General features: G+C 35.5%; 1 protein-coding gene across 2 annotated transcripts in view; it reads right to left on the minus strand.

Annotated features, from left to right (window-relative positions):
* Positions 1-17396, minus strand: part of UCHL5 (ubiquitin C-terminal hydrolase L5) — a 41745-nt gene that overhangs the window by 10296 nt on the left and 14053 nt on the right. Inside the window, exons 4-9 of one of the 2 annotated variants that reach the window (XM_025927772.2) lie at positions 8263-8388; positions 8110-8171; positions 7904-8034; positions 7030-7093; positions 2127-2229; positions 912-1022 (exon numbers count right to left, since the gene is read on the minus strand). In XM_025927772.2, the coding sequence (XP_025783557.1) occupies positions 912-1022; positions 2127-2229; positions 7030-7093; positions 7904-8034; positions 8110-8171; positions 8263-8388 (597 nt within the window). Of the gene's footprint in view, positions 1-911; positions 1026-2126; positions 2230-7029; positions 7094-7903; positions 8035-8109; positions 8172-8262; positions 8389-17396 lie in introns of both variants that reach the window. The other variant, XM_025927771.2, reaches the window with a different exon arrangement.

A 17396-nucleotide genomic window follows, 5' to 3' on the forward strand; every position in this document is an offset into this window, starting at 1 on the left:
CCCACATAGGGCTCTGCGCTGACAGCGTGGAGCCTGCTTGGGATTCTCTCTCTGCCCCTCCCTTACTCATGTATGTACTCACATGCTTTCTCTCTCTCTGTCTCTGTCTCTGTCTCTCTCTCTCTCTCTCTCAAAATAAGCATTTAAAAAAGAGAGAGGGAGAAGATGCAAATAGTTAATTTCAAGTATAAAGCCATTTAATTCTTTCTTTTTTTTTAAGTAGGCTCCACATGCAACATGGGTCTTGAACTCATGACCCTGAGATCAAGAGTCCCATGCTCTACCAGCTGGGCAAACCAGGCACCCCAAGTCCTTTAATTCTAAATTTGAATACTGAATTCACATTATATTTTCTCTTCAAACTAAAACAAGCAGTAAACAAAAATGTATTTCTTAGCTCTGAAAAGGCCTAGACATAATGACCAATTGGTATCACTGTGTACCCAAAGAGTGGTTTCTAAATACCATTTCCCAACAATAGGACACAGAGTTTCTTGAAAAAATGGCTAATCCAAGTCTGAAGCAGGAGATCTACAAGGTGATTCTGAAACATCTAGTCATGCTAGAAAGCAAGGAAACTATCAGAGATGAAGAGAATCCCATCAAAAGAACTTAGGAGACAGCTTGAAGTTGATCCTAATGGCCAAAGATGAAATAATCTGATCATCCATAACTGCAGTGAACTGAAGCATCAAATCAGTTTAAAAATCTGTTCATAACAACACTTCAAAAAAAAATTAAAAAGAAAGAAATCTCACGAGTTACCCTTTGTGGGGTGCCACGGAATCAACTCATTATTCTGAAAACTAGTAATTGATGGGGGAAAACAATCAAGTATTCAATATACTTTCATGTTAAAATATACTACTCTATATTAAAACAATAAAGGAACAAATAAAAGGAAAACATACCTTATATCTTTTTAGTTTCTGTACTTCTTCTTCAATAAGCATCTGATTTTTGGCAACCTCTGACTGAATAGCACTTAACATATTATTACCCTGATCTGTATCCATGGGTTCCTCCTTAGGGTAAAGAAAAAAAAACACCATACCCTAATGATTGAGGCTTGAATCCAAAATATTTTAAAATTATATACATAGTACAATTATTTCCAAATTTTACTCTTAATATTGGTGACAGAATTCCAGCCTACTAACTGCAATATTAAAGGACAAAAGCCCTAAGTAGTACCATCCATATTTCTATGTTCTACAATAACACATATGCATTTTTAACTAAAAACAATCTATACTGCAATATGCTGTGTTGCTATAATCTTTTGTTCAGCTATAAAATAAATATGCTTAAATATGTTCTTAAGAATATGGGATCAAAGAATGTAAAAAAGGTACTATTACTAATTATCTTCTCCAATCATATTTACTACATAATCAATCATATAGGCTAGTAAAGATTACATGTATCTAAATGTACCCAATTAATTCTTTGAGAAATATATTCTAACTTGCTTAATTATATAATGAAATTAGTTAATTGCTAATACTTATATCCATTTAATATTTGTTTTAAGTGGCTTACATATATCATCTCATTTAATCCTCACAACAGCCTTATAAGGTAAATACTATTTTCATTTGACCTTAAGAAACTGAAGCACAAAGAAATATTCCAATTCATGCATCCATTAAGTGACAAAGCCAGGAGCTGAATCTAGGCAACCTGACTCCAGAGTGTATTCTCTTAATCACCACTCAGGACACTTGATTAAATCAGGAAGGAAGGAATGAAGAAAGAGAAGGAGGTAGGGAGGGAGGGAAAGAGAGAGAGAGAGAGAGAGAACAAAGGAAGTAGAGCAAGAAAGAGAGATAAAGAATACTTTCCCTAAAATAACTAAACTAGAACTTTGCACTTAAAAACATGGCCAGAAGGGGTGCCTGGGTGGCTCAGTTGGTTAAGCCTCCAACTTCGGCTTAGGTCATGATCTCATGGTTCGTGGGTTCAAGCCCCGCATCAGCCTCTGTGCTGACAGCTCAGAGCCTGGAGTCTGCTTCAGATTTTGTCTCCCCCTCACTCTGCCCCTCCCCCACTCATGCTCTGTCTCTCCCTCAAAAATAAATAAATGCTTAACAAACAAAAAAAAAATTTAAAACATGGCCACAAACCTCAGCAAGTTGTCTTTGTAACTCTGCTATCTTCTGTTCATATATCATTTTTCTGTCAGACACAATGGCCATTAAGTTAAATCGAATTTCACCTTCACTGTACCTACAAAAAAGTTAAAGTTTATAATGTAATAAAGAATTGTAACACTACTACAATTAAAATAATCTATTGTGATTACCCTATGGCTCTCTAGGATAAACACAAATCTATCAACGGCTAACAATGAAAATAGACATTTAAAAAAGGCTTTCATATATGAAAGGGTACAACTGCAGTAAAAAAAAACAACAACAACAACAAACACCTGGCTAAATTTAATCACAAACTTTTAAATGTTCTGACCTCAGAAAAAAATAACTAAACTAAGACCTCACATTTGTTAGATTAATTATACTGGCATTTTTATGGTAATTAACCACATTCCTAACTTACACTTTTTTCTAAGTCATTATATAGTTGCTATTTTTAATTAATATATTTTTAAATTTCACTTTATACTTTATATTTCATTATAAATAAGTTGTGAAATATTTATGTATTTTATTAATGTGATTATATCCTGTTGTAAAACTTCCGAATGCTATTTTCGCTACTCTGATACCAGAGTATCACAATGATATAAGCTTGTTTATGATAGGGATTGACAGTAGAAAAATTACTGCCAATATTACATGAATGGTGCTTATTCAAGATGTATATAGAAAATGTAAGCCTGTCTTTGCATTATTCACCTCTAACATTTTCTCATACAAAATTCTATCCACTGGAAAGCACATGGCCCAATATAACCTATAGTGCTTTGAACTACGTACAAATGTTGTTTATAAAACTGCTACGGAACTTCCATTTCCCTATTCCTCCCACTAAGAAAATAACAAACTAAAATACTAGACATAATATATACATGTATATATGTATACATATATACACATATATGTACATATATATACATACATATATATATATATATATATATATTTTTTTTTTTTTTTAAGGCAAGGAAAAATGAAAATTCTGAAAGGTGGAGAGAAGGCAGGCAAGCTAGGGAACTAGGACCCAAAAATGACACAGTGGTACACTCCTTGAGTTATCTCATTTGTCTTCGTATATCCTAGACTTGAAGAAGCCAGCAACCAAGAAATGCCAACAGGCACAGACCAAAAAGAAGTACCAAAAAAAGTCTGCTCTTTCTTATCCAAATCGGAAAGGGGCAATTCATGAGACAGAACACCTTTAGACAATAACCACTCTACCAGAGCTAAACACAGTGGAAAAACTGTGGCCCCAACCCTATCAACAGCAAAGGCTGAGCAGGGAGATAGGACTTTCATCCCTGTGGGTGTAATGACACCTATGTGCAGTGTCCAGAGGAGACCAAATGGGAAGCCAAGTGGGAAGTCACTACCATACCGTGGTGAAGAAGCCTCCCCCACTTTAGCGACAGTGAAGCCACATAGCAAGCAGTAACAAGGCAAACCCAGCCAGGGTGGTATCAGCAGATACTCTTTTAGGGGCCTGAACTCCCATCCCTGCCTAGCATAACAAGGAAACCCTCCCACCTTAGGTATCAATGGAGGGACAGTGAGGAACCTGAATTTCTACTCCCACTTGCAGTAATGAGGTAGCATCCCTGATATACCCTGCCAGAGCAGTGCCCATATAAACCAGCCTAACAAGAAGTTTTATTATACAGAGTCCAGACACTTATTACATAAAACCCCAAATGTCCAGGTTTCAATCTGTAATCACTTGTCATATTAAAAATGATGAAAATCTCAACTTGACTGAAAACACTAATCAAAAATAAAAAAGCAAGACTGGCTATATTACTATGAGATAAAGTAAATTTCAAAACAAAGAAAATTACTAAAAAGGGACATTATGTAATGATAAAAAGATCAATCCACCAAGAAGAAATGGCAACAAATGTTTATAACTCCAAACAACAGACCTGCAAAATATGTAAAGGAAAGCTGATAAACTGATAAAGCTGATAAAATCCTTGGGGCACCTGGATGGCTCAGTCAGTTAAGATCTGACTCTTGATTTGGCTCAGGTCATGATCTCACGGCTGTGAGATCGAGCCCCATGTCAGTCTCTGCACTGAGCTTCGAATTTCCTCTCTCTCTCTGTCCCTCCCCAGCTTGTGTATATGTGCACGCTCTCTCTCTCTCTTTCTCTCAAAAAAAATAAGCATTTAAAAAAATTTTTTTTAAAGTAGACAAATCCATAACTGCCCTTATTTGCATATGGCATGATTATCTGTGTAGAAAATGCCAAGGAACTCATAAAAAAACCTTCTAAAGCTGGTGGGTAAGATCAGCAAGGTCAAAGGATACAAGAAAAAGAAAGAAAATAATCAACTGTGTTTCTACATATTAACAATGATCAAAGAAATCCTATTATTTGTAATCACTCAAAAGACTAAGAAATGCTTGGCTGTAAATCTGACAAAACATGTACAGGATGTGTATGCTGAAAACTACAAAATGCTGATGAAATAAATTAGAGAAGATCAAAGTTAATAGAGAGACATACCATGTTCATAGACTGGAAGACTCATCATAGAAAAGATGCCAATTCTCCCCAAATGGATATAAATGTTTGACACAATTCGTAACCAAATCCCAGCAAGAATTTTTATGGATATGAACAAGATTATACTAAAATTTATATGAGAAGACAGAGGAACTATAATAGCTGAAACAATTTTGAAGAAAAAGAATAAAGTTGTAGATGTCAGTTTATCTGATTTTGAGACTTTATAGAGTAATCAACACTGTGTAGTACAGGGGCATGTAGGTGGCTTAGTCAGTTAAGCATCCAACTCTTAATTCTGGCTCAGGTCATGATCTCACAGTTCATGGGATCAAGCCCCATGTTGGGCTCTGTGCTGTCAGACAGGCTCTGCACAGAGCCTGCCTGGATTCTCTCTCTACCCCCCCCACTCTGCCCCCCCCCCACTCATGCTTGCACTCCCTCTGCCTCTCTCAAAATAAACATTCAAAAAAATTAAAAATAAAGGTGAAAAAAGACTGTGTAGTACTGGCAAAGAGCAGACAAATAGGTCAACAGAACAGAGTAGTGAACCCAGAAATACCCAACACAAATATACTCAAACTGGTTTTTTACAATTCTACCCAAATTTCTACAGGAAGGATAGCCTTTTCAACAAATGGTGCTAGAGCAACTGGACATGTACAGGCAACAAAATGAACTTAGACTTACTTTACAACATATACAAAAATTAACTCAAAGTAGATCACAGACTTAAATGTAAACTGTTAAAATATAAACTTTTTAGAAAAAAAGACCAAGAGAAAATCTTTAGGATCTATGGCTAGACAAAGAATTCTTAGACTTGACAACAAAAATACAATTCATAGTAGAAAAGATTCATAAATTAAACTTCACTGAGATTAAGAGCTTTTGCTCTGTGACAGACTGTGTGGGAGAATTAGGGGACAGGTTACATACTAGGAGAGAATATTTGCAGGCAATGTGTCTGATGAAGGACTAGTACTATCCAGAATATGTAAAGAACCTCAAGGCTCAACAGTCAAAAAAAAAAAAAAAACACACACACACAATCCAATTACAAAATAGGCAAAAGTCATGGAAAGATTTTCAACATCATTAGTCATTAGAGAAATGCAGATCAAAGCCACAATGAAACATCACTATCCACCTACTAGAATAGCTAAAATAAAAAGTTTTGACAAAACCAAATGCTAGTAAGGATGCGGAGAAACTGGATCACTCATACATTGCTGGTGGGAATGTAAAATGGTACAGCCACTCTGGGAAAGAGTTTGGCAGTTTCTTAAAAAATTAAACATGCGGGGCGCCTGGGTGGCTTGGTCGGTTGGGCGTCTGACTTCGGCTCAGGTCATGATCTCACGGTCGGTGAGTTCGAGCCCCGCGTCAGGCTCTGTGCTGACAGCTCAGAGCCTGGAGCCTGTTTTAGATTCTGTGTCTCCCTCTCTCTCTGCCCCTCCCCTGTTCATGCTCTGTCTCTCTCTGTCTCAAAAATAAATAAATGTTAAAAAAAAAAAAAAATTAAACATGCATTTACAACTCAGCAATGGCACTCTTGGGCATTTATCCCACAGAAATGAACTTATGTTCACACAAAAATCTGTACAAAGGTTTATTGCAGCTTTATTCATAATAGCCAAAAACTGAAAGCAATCCACATGTCCTTCAATGGGTAAATGGACCAAAAAAAAAAAAAAAGGTATATCCATACCATAGCTATTACCCATCAAGAGAAAAGACTGAACTACTTTTAACAACCTGGATAAATCTTCAGAAAATTGTGCTGAGTGAAAGAAGCCAGTCCAAAAAGTTTATATATCGTATGATTCCAATTATACAACATTCTTTAACGGACAAAAAATTATAAAACTAGGGATTAAGGAGGCAGGAGGAGTGGCAGCAGGGGGAAACATCGGTGGCTCTAAAAGAGGAAATCCTTGTGGTAATTAAATCATTCTATACCTCGACTATATCAATGTCAATATTCTGGCTGTTGACACTGGACTACAGTTTTGCCAGATGTTACCACTGCGGATTAAGGGTGCATGGGATCTCTCTGTAGTATAGTTATAACTGAATATGAATATATAATTATCTCAAAATAAAAGTTTTAATTTAATAAAAAAAAATAGATGCCTAAAAACAAAACTCTACAAAACTATACAAAATATCTAAATGGAGATCTGCATGTCTAACTTTTATAAAGATGACATATTACTATGTAGAATTTAGAGATTTCTTCCTGAACACATTAATCCAATCCAAAGTAGATGTTCAACAAGCATTGCTAAAATAATAATAAAAGTTGAAAAAACAAGTTTAAATCCCAGAATACTATGCTAGTAAGATTAGCTGAGCATTTACTTTTGTATCCTTTTTTCTATGACTGGCCTCACTGCGCTGATCCAGTCATCTTGATTGCATGCACCTAGAAAGAAATTTGAAAGCAATTAAATCAAATAAAATCAATATTAAAATTATTTCAAAAGTTAGTCTAAAAGATCTTTTTATAAAAATTTTGGCAAATTCAGGATGGTAAAAATCCTTTTAGGATTAACTATCCTTATAAGCTTAACTATGTTAAGCTTCAATTCTTATTTTCTTAGTAATGGTAAGGGTAAAAAGCATTAATATAATTTGCATTACCACATTATTGTGTCACTTAGTAAGTGCTGAACAACTGTTCAAAAAAGTCACGAATCAGGAAGTTATCCTATTAAAATTCACAACTTTGTGAAATAAGAATAACTACCTCCATTTTAGTGATAAAACTGAGAGCAAAGAAAAATCATCATCGTACTAGTAGCAAAATAATCCTGACTCCCAACCATAATAACTATAAATTAAAAACTGAAATTCACACATAATGCAAAACCAATTTTATCCAGTTGTTTTAATCCTCTTTTTCATCTTAAGTTTTAGCATAGCTACCAGTTTTATAGCAAAACTGACTGTTCTGTTTGATCTTTTACTTCCTTTATATTTGATAGGCTCTAAGGAATACAGAATGGGTGACCAGATAGAAGCCAACAGAGAAAATGTAGAGATCAGCAACATGTCCTTCCTGTGTTATTTAACTTCATAAAGTAATGAAAAACTTAAGACTTTGATGACATTATACTACCTCACAGTTACCTTCCCCTTCAAAATCTAAGCAGTACTGTGGTTAAAATGAAGGAGAATACCCAATCTTTTTTCCTTGTCAAAAGTGAAATACCAGGAACAGGAACCAGAGTACCTAAATCAATCGGTCCTTCTCTTAATCCATCTAATTCATACAATCTTCCGTTTACAGGAACATAACTGACAAAATGAAAAGCATCTTCTTCTTTTGCGGACGTCTTTGCGTCAAATTCAAACATTTGCTGTCTACAGTGAAGAAAAAAATAGTGAGACACAGACAAGCATGAAAGAAAGTGTTTATTTAACAAAAAGTCTCTTTACCTGGCAAAACTGTTGTGTACTTGTCGAATCACATCTGAATTGCTCAGTGCCAAACCTTTCATCTAAAATAATTTTTAAAGTAGCCTATTAAAAAAAGAATTATCACAAACTATCAAAAATGGAGCATTTTAGGAATAATATGATTATACTCACAGCTGCATCAAAACTTTGTGAAAATTCTTTAAACTCTGACAATGTCTCTCCTAAATGGACATCTTGATGGGTACAGTTCAGTAACACACTGACTATAGCTTGGGTAGCACAAGCATTGTTAATAACCTATAAAATATAAAAGCAAAATATTATAAATTTATGGTTTAAAAAGCAGCTTTTAAATGATGACAATGCCCTCCAAAATATGAATAAAGCTAATAGTTTTCAAAATTTATTTCATATAGTCTTAACATAAGCATAATAAACATGTCTAATTCAGGCACCTGGGTGGCTCAGTCAGTTGAGCATCCAACTTTGGCTCAGATAGTGATCTCACAGTTTTTGAGTTAGAGCCCCACGTCAGGCTCTGTGCTGACAGCTCAGAGCCTGGAGCCTGCTTCAGATTCTGTGTCTCCCTCTCTCTCTGCCCCTCCCCTGCCTGTGCTTGCTCTCTCTCTCTCTCTTTCAAAAATAAATAAACATTTTTAAAAAAATTTTTTAAATAAACATGTTTAATTCCATTCTAATATATTTTTTAGGAATTTACTGCAATTCTGCAGTTGAGAATTCTAGGAAACCAAATAAACTCAGAACATCAAGAAACCAATCCAGTTAGGGTAGCAAGGCCAATCTTTCCTGATCTAAACACAGCTGATGAAACCAACAGAACTTGTCTTCCCTCCTATTTACGTCTTCCTACATTCATTTCTACCTATCCAAATTTAACCCATATTTCAGAACCCAGCACAAGCTCCAACTTACCTATGTGGCTTTTAGAGAAATTATCCAACAACTGCTATTTCTACCCTTCTTTGATTTCCTAAAAAGGATATACATGGTCCACGCATTTTTTCATCTCAGTCATATATAGTCTTTACAGTGCTGTCATTTAGCCGTTAACTATTTAAAAAAATGAGTGGACCTTACATTCTAATCAGAGTGAAAAAACATTCAGATAGCTCCTTACTATGTGCCAGGTACTTTTTAGGCACTTCATATGTATTAATTCTTTTAATTCTCTCAACAACCTATGAAGAAGGAGTAATATTATTCTCATTTTACATTTGTGGAAGCTAAGGTACAAAGAAATTAAGTAACTTGCCCAAAGGGTACAGAGCTAAGCAAGAGGCAGAGTCTGGTTCTAGAATCTGTACACTTAGCCACCATGTTAGGCTGGCTCTGTACATACATGTGGTCTCTCTAACCAGATTATAACCCACTATGGACAAGGGCTTCTTCCGTATTCCCTCTAGCCCCTACAGTGTTGAGATTATAGAGCTGGAAAGAACCTTAGACGATTACTGTGAATACCACAGCAACATTAACTGTAAAGTTGAACTAAATTTGGTAAATTATTTTTAAAAATACAACTTAGTCCTATTTCTATACCTTATTACTATGTTATCATTAAATACTATTTCTTTTTTTTAATGTTTATTTTGAGACAGAGTGCGTGCATGCTCAAGCAAGCGCAAACGGGATGGGGAGGCAGAGAGCGAGAGAGAGAATCCAAGTAAGCCCCACACTCTTTGCGGAGCCTGATTTGGGGCTCAATCTCATGACAGTGAGATCATGACCTAAGCCAAAATCAATAGTTGGACGCTTAACTGACTGAGCCACCCAGGTGCCCCTATGATTAAATGCTATTTTGGAATTAGTGTCTTTCTAAAAGGCTAATTCACTTATGATTCTACAATTTAGTAAACTATTTACATCCTGCTTGATTTCAGAAGAAAAACTTTCAATTATCTTCTCTTTTAAATTCTTATACTCTTCTACTTTTCATGTTGCCAGAGGCTTTTGAGGTCTTGCGAAATCCACCAATTCTTCAATTTTTTCCTCCTGTATGTTTGAAAAACTCCTTAGTAAGACTGCTTTCTCCACTAGGGAACATAATCTTACACCCAATTCTCAAACAAATATAATGATACAACCATGCTTCTGTTATTCCTCTCTAATAATATCTTGTACTCAAAACTATCCCATAATTGACAAATAAGAAAAAAAGTAACAGGAAATCTAAAATCCAATTAATATTGCTGATTTATTTCAATATGTATTTTGTTCTGAATCACAGTTCTTTCATAAATTTGGATAAAAAATTTTAATGATTAAAAGAAATTTCATAAAGGTGGTTAACTAAAAACTTTGTTAAGACTCAGTTCCCCCTTATCTTGGACCAAAATTATGTGGGGTGAAATTATCTGGGAGTGGGTTGGTAGAAGTGAAGTCAGAAGAAGTTAAAATTTATACTCATTCACACATTCTTTCAAATTCACACATTAAAGATATACCACGTACCCAGTGCTAGATGCTGAGGCTCTAACAGACAGGCTCAACTACTACTATGACCTAAGGACTTGAAATCTGTAATCCATCACTTTATAAATTTTTTTTTTCAACGTTTTTTATTTATTTTTGGGACAGAGAGAGACAGAGCATGAACGGGGGAGGGGCAGAGAAAGAGGGAGACACAGAATCGGAAACAGGCTCCAGGCTCCGAGCCATCAGCCCAGAGCCTGACGCGGGGCTCAAACTCACGGACCGCGAGATCGTGACCTGGCTGAAGTCGGACGCTTAACCGACTGCGCCACCCAGGCGCCCCTCATCACTTTAGAAACATTTTCTAAAGAATCAGAAACAAAACTCCTTCCAAACTCACCAAATTATATACATTAAATGTGTGGTTTTTTGTATAATCAATCAAATCTCAAGGTTTTTTTTTTTTAAAAGGTAAAAAAACCCGGCGGTTAATGATATTTCTCCTTCGATGTTAATAATGATTCACACTGTCCACGATTTATTACAACTCATTCCGTGTGTATATGAAGAATAGTAATCGTGGTGTGCAGAAGTATAAAAATACCTTTCAGGGTTTAAAAATGAGGTTAGCGCCACCAAGTGGTTATATTACATATAGTACAGAACTGCCAAAATTTTGGAAAGAAAAAAAAAAAAAACTTAAAAAAGATGCCAGTCACTCAAATATTTACTAAATATCTATAGTGTGTCAGACATTGTGGTAAGTGTGGCATGCACAGTGAACAAGACAGTTTAAAGAGGTTTTTTGCCTCATGAAACTCCCATAAAAATTACCTTACATACATCTATTTGGGAGAACTTTAACTTTAGTTCATGTCACAAAAAATTCATTGCAGCATAAATTATTTAGTCTCCAACTTCTTAAATATTTAATTTTTAAATCTTATCCTGGGTATTCTAATATGTGCTCTGGCTTGTAACACGTTTTCAAACAGAGTAGTAGAGTTTGACAGTAAAAGGAGGCTAGAGTAAGAGGTCACAAAGCAGGGCTCCCCTGGAACCTGAAGAATTTGGTTTGAATTCCTTTGAGAGAACATATATTCTTTAGTTTGTCTAGGCTCTTCCACTCCCTTTTCTTACACATGACCCGAGTCACACATGCACGCTGCCACCCTGACATTGCAGCCATGTGACCTGCAACCCCTGGACCAGAGAATAACTTGTTTTCAGAGTTGCTACAAAAGCATATAGTGGATGCTCAGAGAAATGCTCCTGAAATAGCGCATTATAAATTACCATCAAGCTTCACTGAGGTATAGCTATAAAATAAATGAATGTTTCAACGTTTTTTATTTATTTTTGGGACAGAGAGAGACAGAGCATGAACGGGGGAGGGGCAGAGAGAGAGGCAGACACAGAATCGGAAACAGGCTCCAGGCTCCGAGCCATCAACCCAGAGCCTGACGCGGGGCTCGAACTCCCGGACCGCGAGATCGTGACCTGGCTGAAGTCGGACGCTTAACCGACTGCGCCACCCAGGCGCCCCAATTAATACATTTTGAATATTTATTTATAGTCAAGGAAAAATAAGGTTGAGAATAAAACCGTTACTTCCTAAAGAGAAGACGACTCTAGAAAAAAGACAAAACAAAGAAAGGGTACAATAAATGTCCTGCCTGTGGAGAATTTAGGGGAAAAAAAAAACAAAACCCACACATGAAAAAGAGATGAGTAGAACCCAAAATGATGAAGGAAGAAATAATCTTTAACTGAAGTATCAGAGGTTTCTCTATGAATGTAAAATTTTAATAGAGCTTTGAAAGCTTGACAGGACCTTGGGAACAGAGAAGGAAATTCATTCAGGGAAGCAAGAAGGGTGTGAGCAAAGAAACAAAGTGACATACATGGTGCCTTCAAGAGAGGAGCACGCCGGTTCGTATTAGTATGGCTGTAGTCGCCACAGGAGGATATTTGCTACCTAGAAAATCACTGACCTTGTGCAATTAGTAGTTTGCCCTAGGAATAAGAGATTTTTCATGCTGAAATAACATAATCAAAACAGATTTTTTATTATGAAAGATTCAGCTTGACGATTTACAGCAAGGACTCAAGATGGCTGAAAACAGAAACAAGATCAGCTGGACTTCCACCCTACTACAGATAGGAAATAAAAGGTGATAGATTAATAGAGTACATAAAACCTCTATTACACAAATATGCTAGTCAGAATTCTGGGAGTCAGGAAAACAACTAAAAGTAAGATTAAAAAGAACATGGAATACTAAGAACAACCATATGAAACACTTTCATAAAATTAAGTTAAAATGGAGAAATTTCAAAAGAAAAAAAAAAATCTTACCAGAACTAAATCAAGAAGAAATAAGTAGCCTGAATAGCCTTTTAACTATTAAATTGAACCAGTAGTTAAAACATATACTCACAAAGAAAATATCAGGCCCAGATGGCTGTACAGGCCAATTCTATCAAAATATAAAGAAACAGCCCATCTAAATTTTATACAAATTCTTTGAAAAATAAAAAAAGAGGTAATTCCAACTCATGCCATGAAGCCAGCAAATCCCTAATACTAAAATTAATCAAAGCCTTTACAAAAAAAGAAAATAACAAATGCAAAAATGCTAAACAAATACTACTGAATTAAATCTGACAGTGCATAACAAGAGAATACATCATGACCAAATGGGTTTATCCCAGATATGGAAGGATGATTTAATATTTTAAAAAGTCATTAACATAACTGACTGCATTTAACCTACAGAAAGAAAATAAACATGATTATTTCAATAAGTACAGAAAAAGCATTTGAAAAAATTTAATAAAGACAACTTACTAAATTAATAACAGAACATCCTTACCTGAAAAAGAACATTTAAAAAATAAAAATAAAAACTAGAGTAAACATCATCCAGCACAAGAAAATGGTGAAAGTATTCCCTTTAAAATCATGATGATTTTACTGAAGGTCTTAGCCATGCAATAAGAAAAGAAAAATAAATTAGAGGCATAATGATTTGAAAGGAAAAAACAAAACTGTTATTATTTGATATAATAATTTAAGATAGAATCCACTCAAAAAAAAAAAAAAAAACCCAACAAATTATTAGAGATAATAGGAGAGTTTAGCAAGATAGCTAAATATAGTATTAAAACATAAAAGTGAATTGCCTTTTCATTTCACCAACACTGAACACCTAGAAAATGTAACTGAAGACAATTTATAATTGTAACAGAAATATCAATGAATTAGGATAAATCTAACAAATGAATTAGATGTAAAAGGCCTCTACAGAGAAAATAATGTAACATGGTAAAGATAATAAAGATCTAAATAGATAACATACTATGTTCATGACTTAATATGAAGATATACATTCTCCCCAAATTGTTATATTCAATGCTATTCCAGTCAAAATTTCAACAGAATGTTTCATACAACTTGATAAGATGCCTCTGAAATTTATATGAAGAATAGAAGGCTATTTCTGAAAAAGAGCAAGGAGAGGAGATATGACCTGTTAGATACCAGACCTTATGAAGAAGTGAAAAAAATTTAGACAGTGATATTGGCAGAGACAGACAAAGTGATCAATGGAACAGAGTACAGTCCAGAAAACACACACACACGTATGGAACTGATATACAACAGATGTGGCATGTCAGACAAATAGGGGAGACAACAGATGTTTCATAAATTGAGGATAGAAAAAAAATGATGATCCATATGGAAAAATATAAAATTGAACTCCTACTTCACATGATACACCAAAACCCAACTCCTGATGAATTATGGACATAGATGTCAAAAATTAAAATTTAAATACACAGGTCAATATCTTCTACAACCTCAGATAGATAACAATTTCTTAAACAAGGTACAAAAAGCACTGGCTCTAAAATATAAAATTCTATTCACCAAAAGACACCCAGAAAAAATAAAACAATAAGACGCTAACTTAAAGAAGTAATATCAAGAATACATAAACAACTCACACAAATCAAAAAGAAAAGCACAACTAACCCCATAAAAAATAAAAATAATTTCAACAGAAATTTCACAAAAGAAACAGTTAAGGCCACTAAGGATATGAAAACGCTTTCAACATGATTAAGTGACCAGGGAGATGTAAACCAAGACCACAATGAAGTACCATTTTAGAACAACATGGCCGGCAAAAATTAAAAAGGCCTGACAACACCACACATTGGAGTACGTGGCTACATAGTAATTCAGAGATTGCTAGTGGAAGTATAATTGCAGCTTTGATGTATTTATGTAGTCAACTCTACTTCTATATACAAGAGAAATTTGCACATTTACAACAGGAGACATGTACAAAAATGTTTATAGCCACGCAATTGACAATAACTCAAATGTAAAACTCAAATGCCCATCTAGGAAGAGAAAGCAAATAAACCCAGCATTTTCATGTAATTGATATCAAACAGTATGCAAAATTAAGGAACTACTACTATGATTAACAACTTAAAGGAGAAACTTAATGATAGAATATTAAGTCAAAAGAGTAAGTCCCCCAAAATTACACAGAAGATGTGAGAAATGAAATGAAATCAATCACTTGTGTCAAAGGGTTATAAAATGGAGCCAGGAGGCCATTAAGGAAATGGGCCTTAGGTATCCTCACGGGATAAAACCAGGAATTTTGAACTGGGCCAAAAGGCATAAATTCCAAGGACTCTGCCCAAACACCTGCAACTTGCTACAGTTAAAATTTGCTTAGTGATAGTCTTAGCAACCAATTATATTCAGCCAAGATTAGTTTTCTGTGAGCCAACACCAATCAAAATTCTTTGCAAACAACACAACAAGCATTAGTTTTGTTTTTTAAAACCCTTGGCTTTCATTCCTTAGGGGAACACGATTTGGGTTGCTACCCAAATCTACGCTCCCTGAATTGCAATTGAGACCCCAAATAAATGTTTTTATTTCAGCACTGCTTTTCTCAGTTGAGAAGTATGATACTTTTTATGTATTAAAAATTTTATATACACAGACCCTTTTTAGTATTACAATACATAAAAGGGAAAGCAAAGAAATAATATACCAAATTCAACATGAGGATTGCAATGGATGAAGGGAGGGAGGATGAGAGTTTTGCTGAATAATCAGTGAGAGAGAAAGAAATAACTAGATGAAGTTTGTTTGGGTAGTGAGTTCTTCAGTGCTTACTATATTACTTACAATAACCAAACAAAAGACAGGAGTCATGAGTGTGTGTCATCAATCAAGGAATGTCATAATCCCCTTCCACGTACCTACTATGTCTGCTGCCTTCATCTCCACATCCAACCCATTACCCATTAAGGGTGCTACTTTATCCACTGAGTATTATTCAGATCTGTTCACATCCATCTCTACCACCAGTCTTTTATCTACTCTTGCATATACTTCTGCAAAAGCCTCCTGATTACTAGTCTTATATTCTATACTACCACCTTCTCCTCAAATGCATTCTCCACACTATGGCTACAGGGATCTCTTCTAAATAATAATCTGACTGTGTCACCCTTCTTTAAACACTTTAATAACCTTCTTTTACTCTTAGGATACAGACAGAAGTCTCAATCATGGCTTAAAATACCCTACATGATCTGAATTTTGTCAACATATGTGGCAGAAGGCTGATAGTTATTCTCTAATAACCACCTTCTCCTTCCATATTCACAAAGTAACCCAATTTTTATCGGGGTTCATGGCCACCCAGAATGAAGACAACTTTCCCACTCTCTTTTGCTGCTAAGAACAGCAATGTGACTAAGTTCTGGCCAGAGAAGTAAGCATGTGACATAGACAAATTCTAGAAAATGTTCATTAAAGGAGAAATGTGCTGTCCCCTTCTTGCTGTCTGGAATGTAGAATTGAGGTAGAATGGCGAAGGCTCCAATAATCATCTTGAGCCACAAAGTAATCTTTGGAATAGAATCCACACACAAAGGAACAACAACAACAAAAGAGCCTGTAATCTTGACAGTTCTTGGAAGTGAAAAACGTCTATTTCTTATAAGTCATTGTATCTCTACACCTAACTATACCCAATTCCGATTAACATATGCCCTGCTCAGCTCCATATCATATGCCATTCCCCTTCTTGCTATCTATACTCCAGTTATACTGACCTTCTTCTAGTACATTTTACTAGTTATTACTTCCTTTTGCTATAAAGCTGTTATTAATCTGGGATGATCCTCAACCTCTTTCCCCCAGTTAATACCTACTTGAACTTTAGACTTCAGCTGAATTGTCACGCAGAGCTTTCTCAGATCTCCTTGAAAAGGTCAAGTCCCATTGTTATATATAATAAAAAATTTAATCTTGCCCAAAGAGAGGCCTTGCCTTTGCCCATGGCTCCTGGGAGGTATACTTAGCTCTTGAGAAGCCAGGCCCCGTAAGAACATCTTTGTTTACCTGAGGGATTTGGTCCACAAAGGCAGTCTAACACTGTGACTTAGGGTGGAATCTGGGGTCAACAATATCAGCTCAGCCTCCAGGGTGCCGGGAGACTGAGGTCAGCCATGTGGGTGGTCAACCGGGTCTGCGTGACTAAGGCCAAATAAAAACTCTGGATACCAAGAATTGGTTGAGATTCCCTGGATGACAATACTCTGCACATATTGTCATATATCGTTGCCAGGAAAGTTAGTGCCATCTGTAAGTACTGGGAGAAGACAACTGGAAGCTCTTAGCAAGGGACTTTCCCAGCCTCTGCGCCATGTATCTCTTCCTGTGGCTAAATTTAATCTGTATTTTTCACTGTCATAAACCATAACAGTTTTCTATAAGGTCTATGAGTTTTTCTAGCCAATTACAGAAACTGAGGGTGGTCTTGGGGACC

Source organism: Puma concolor, chromosome E4, assembly GCF_028749965.1.
Source record: "Puma concolor isolate L17-30 chromosome E4, mPumCon1.1.hap2, whole genome shotgun sequence".
Taxonomy (NCBI): Eukaryota; Metazoa; Chordata; class Mammalia; order Carnivora; family Felidae; genus Puma; species Puma concolor.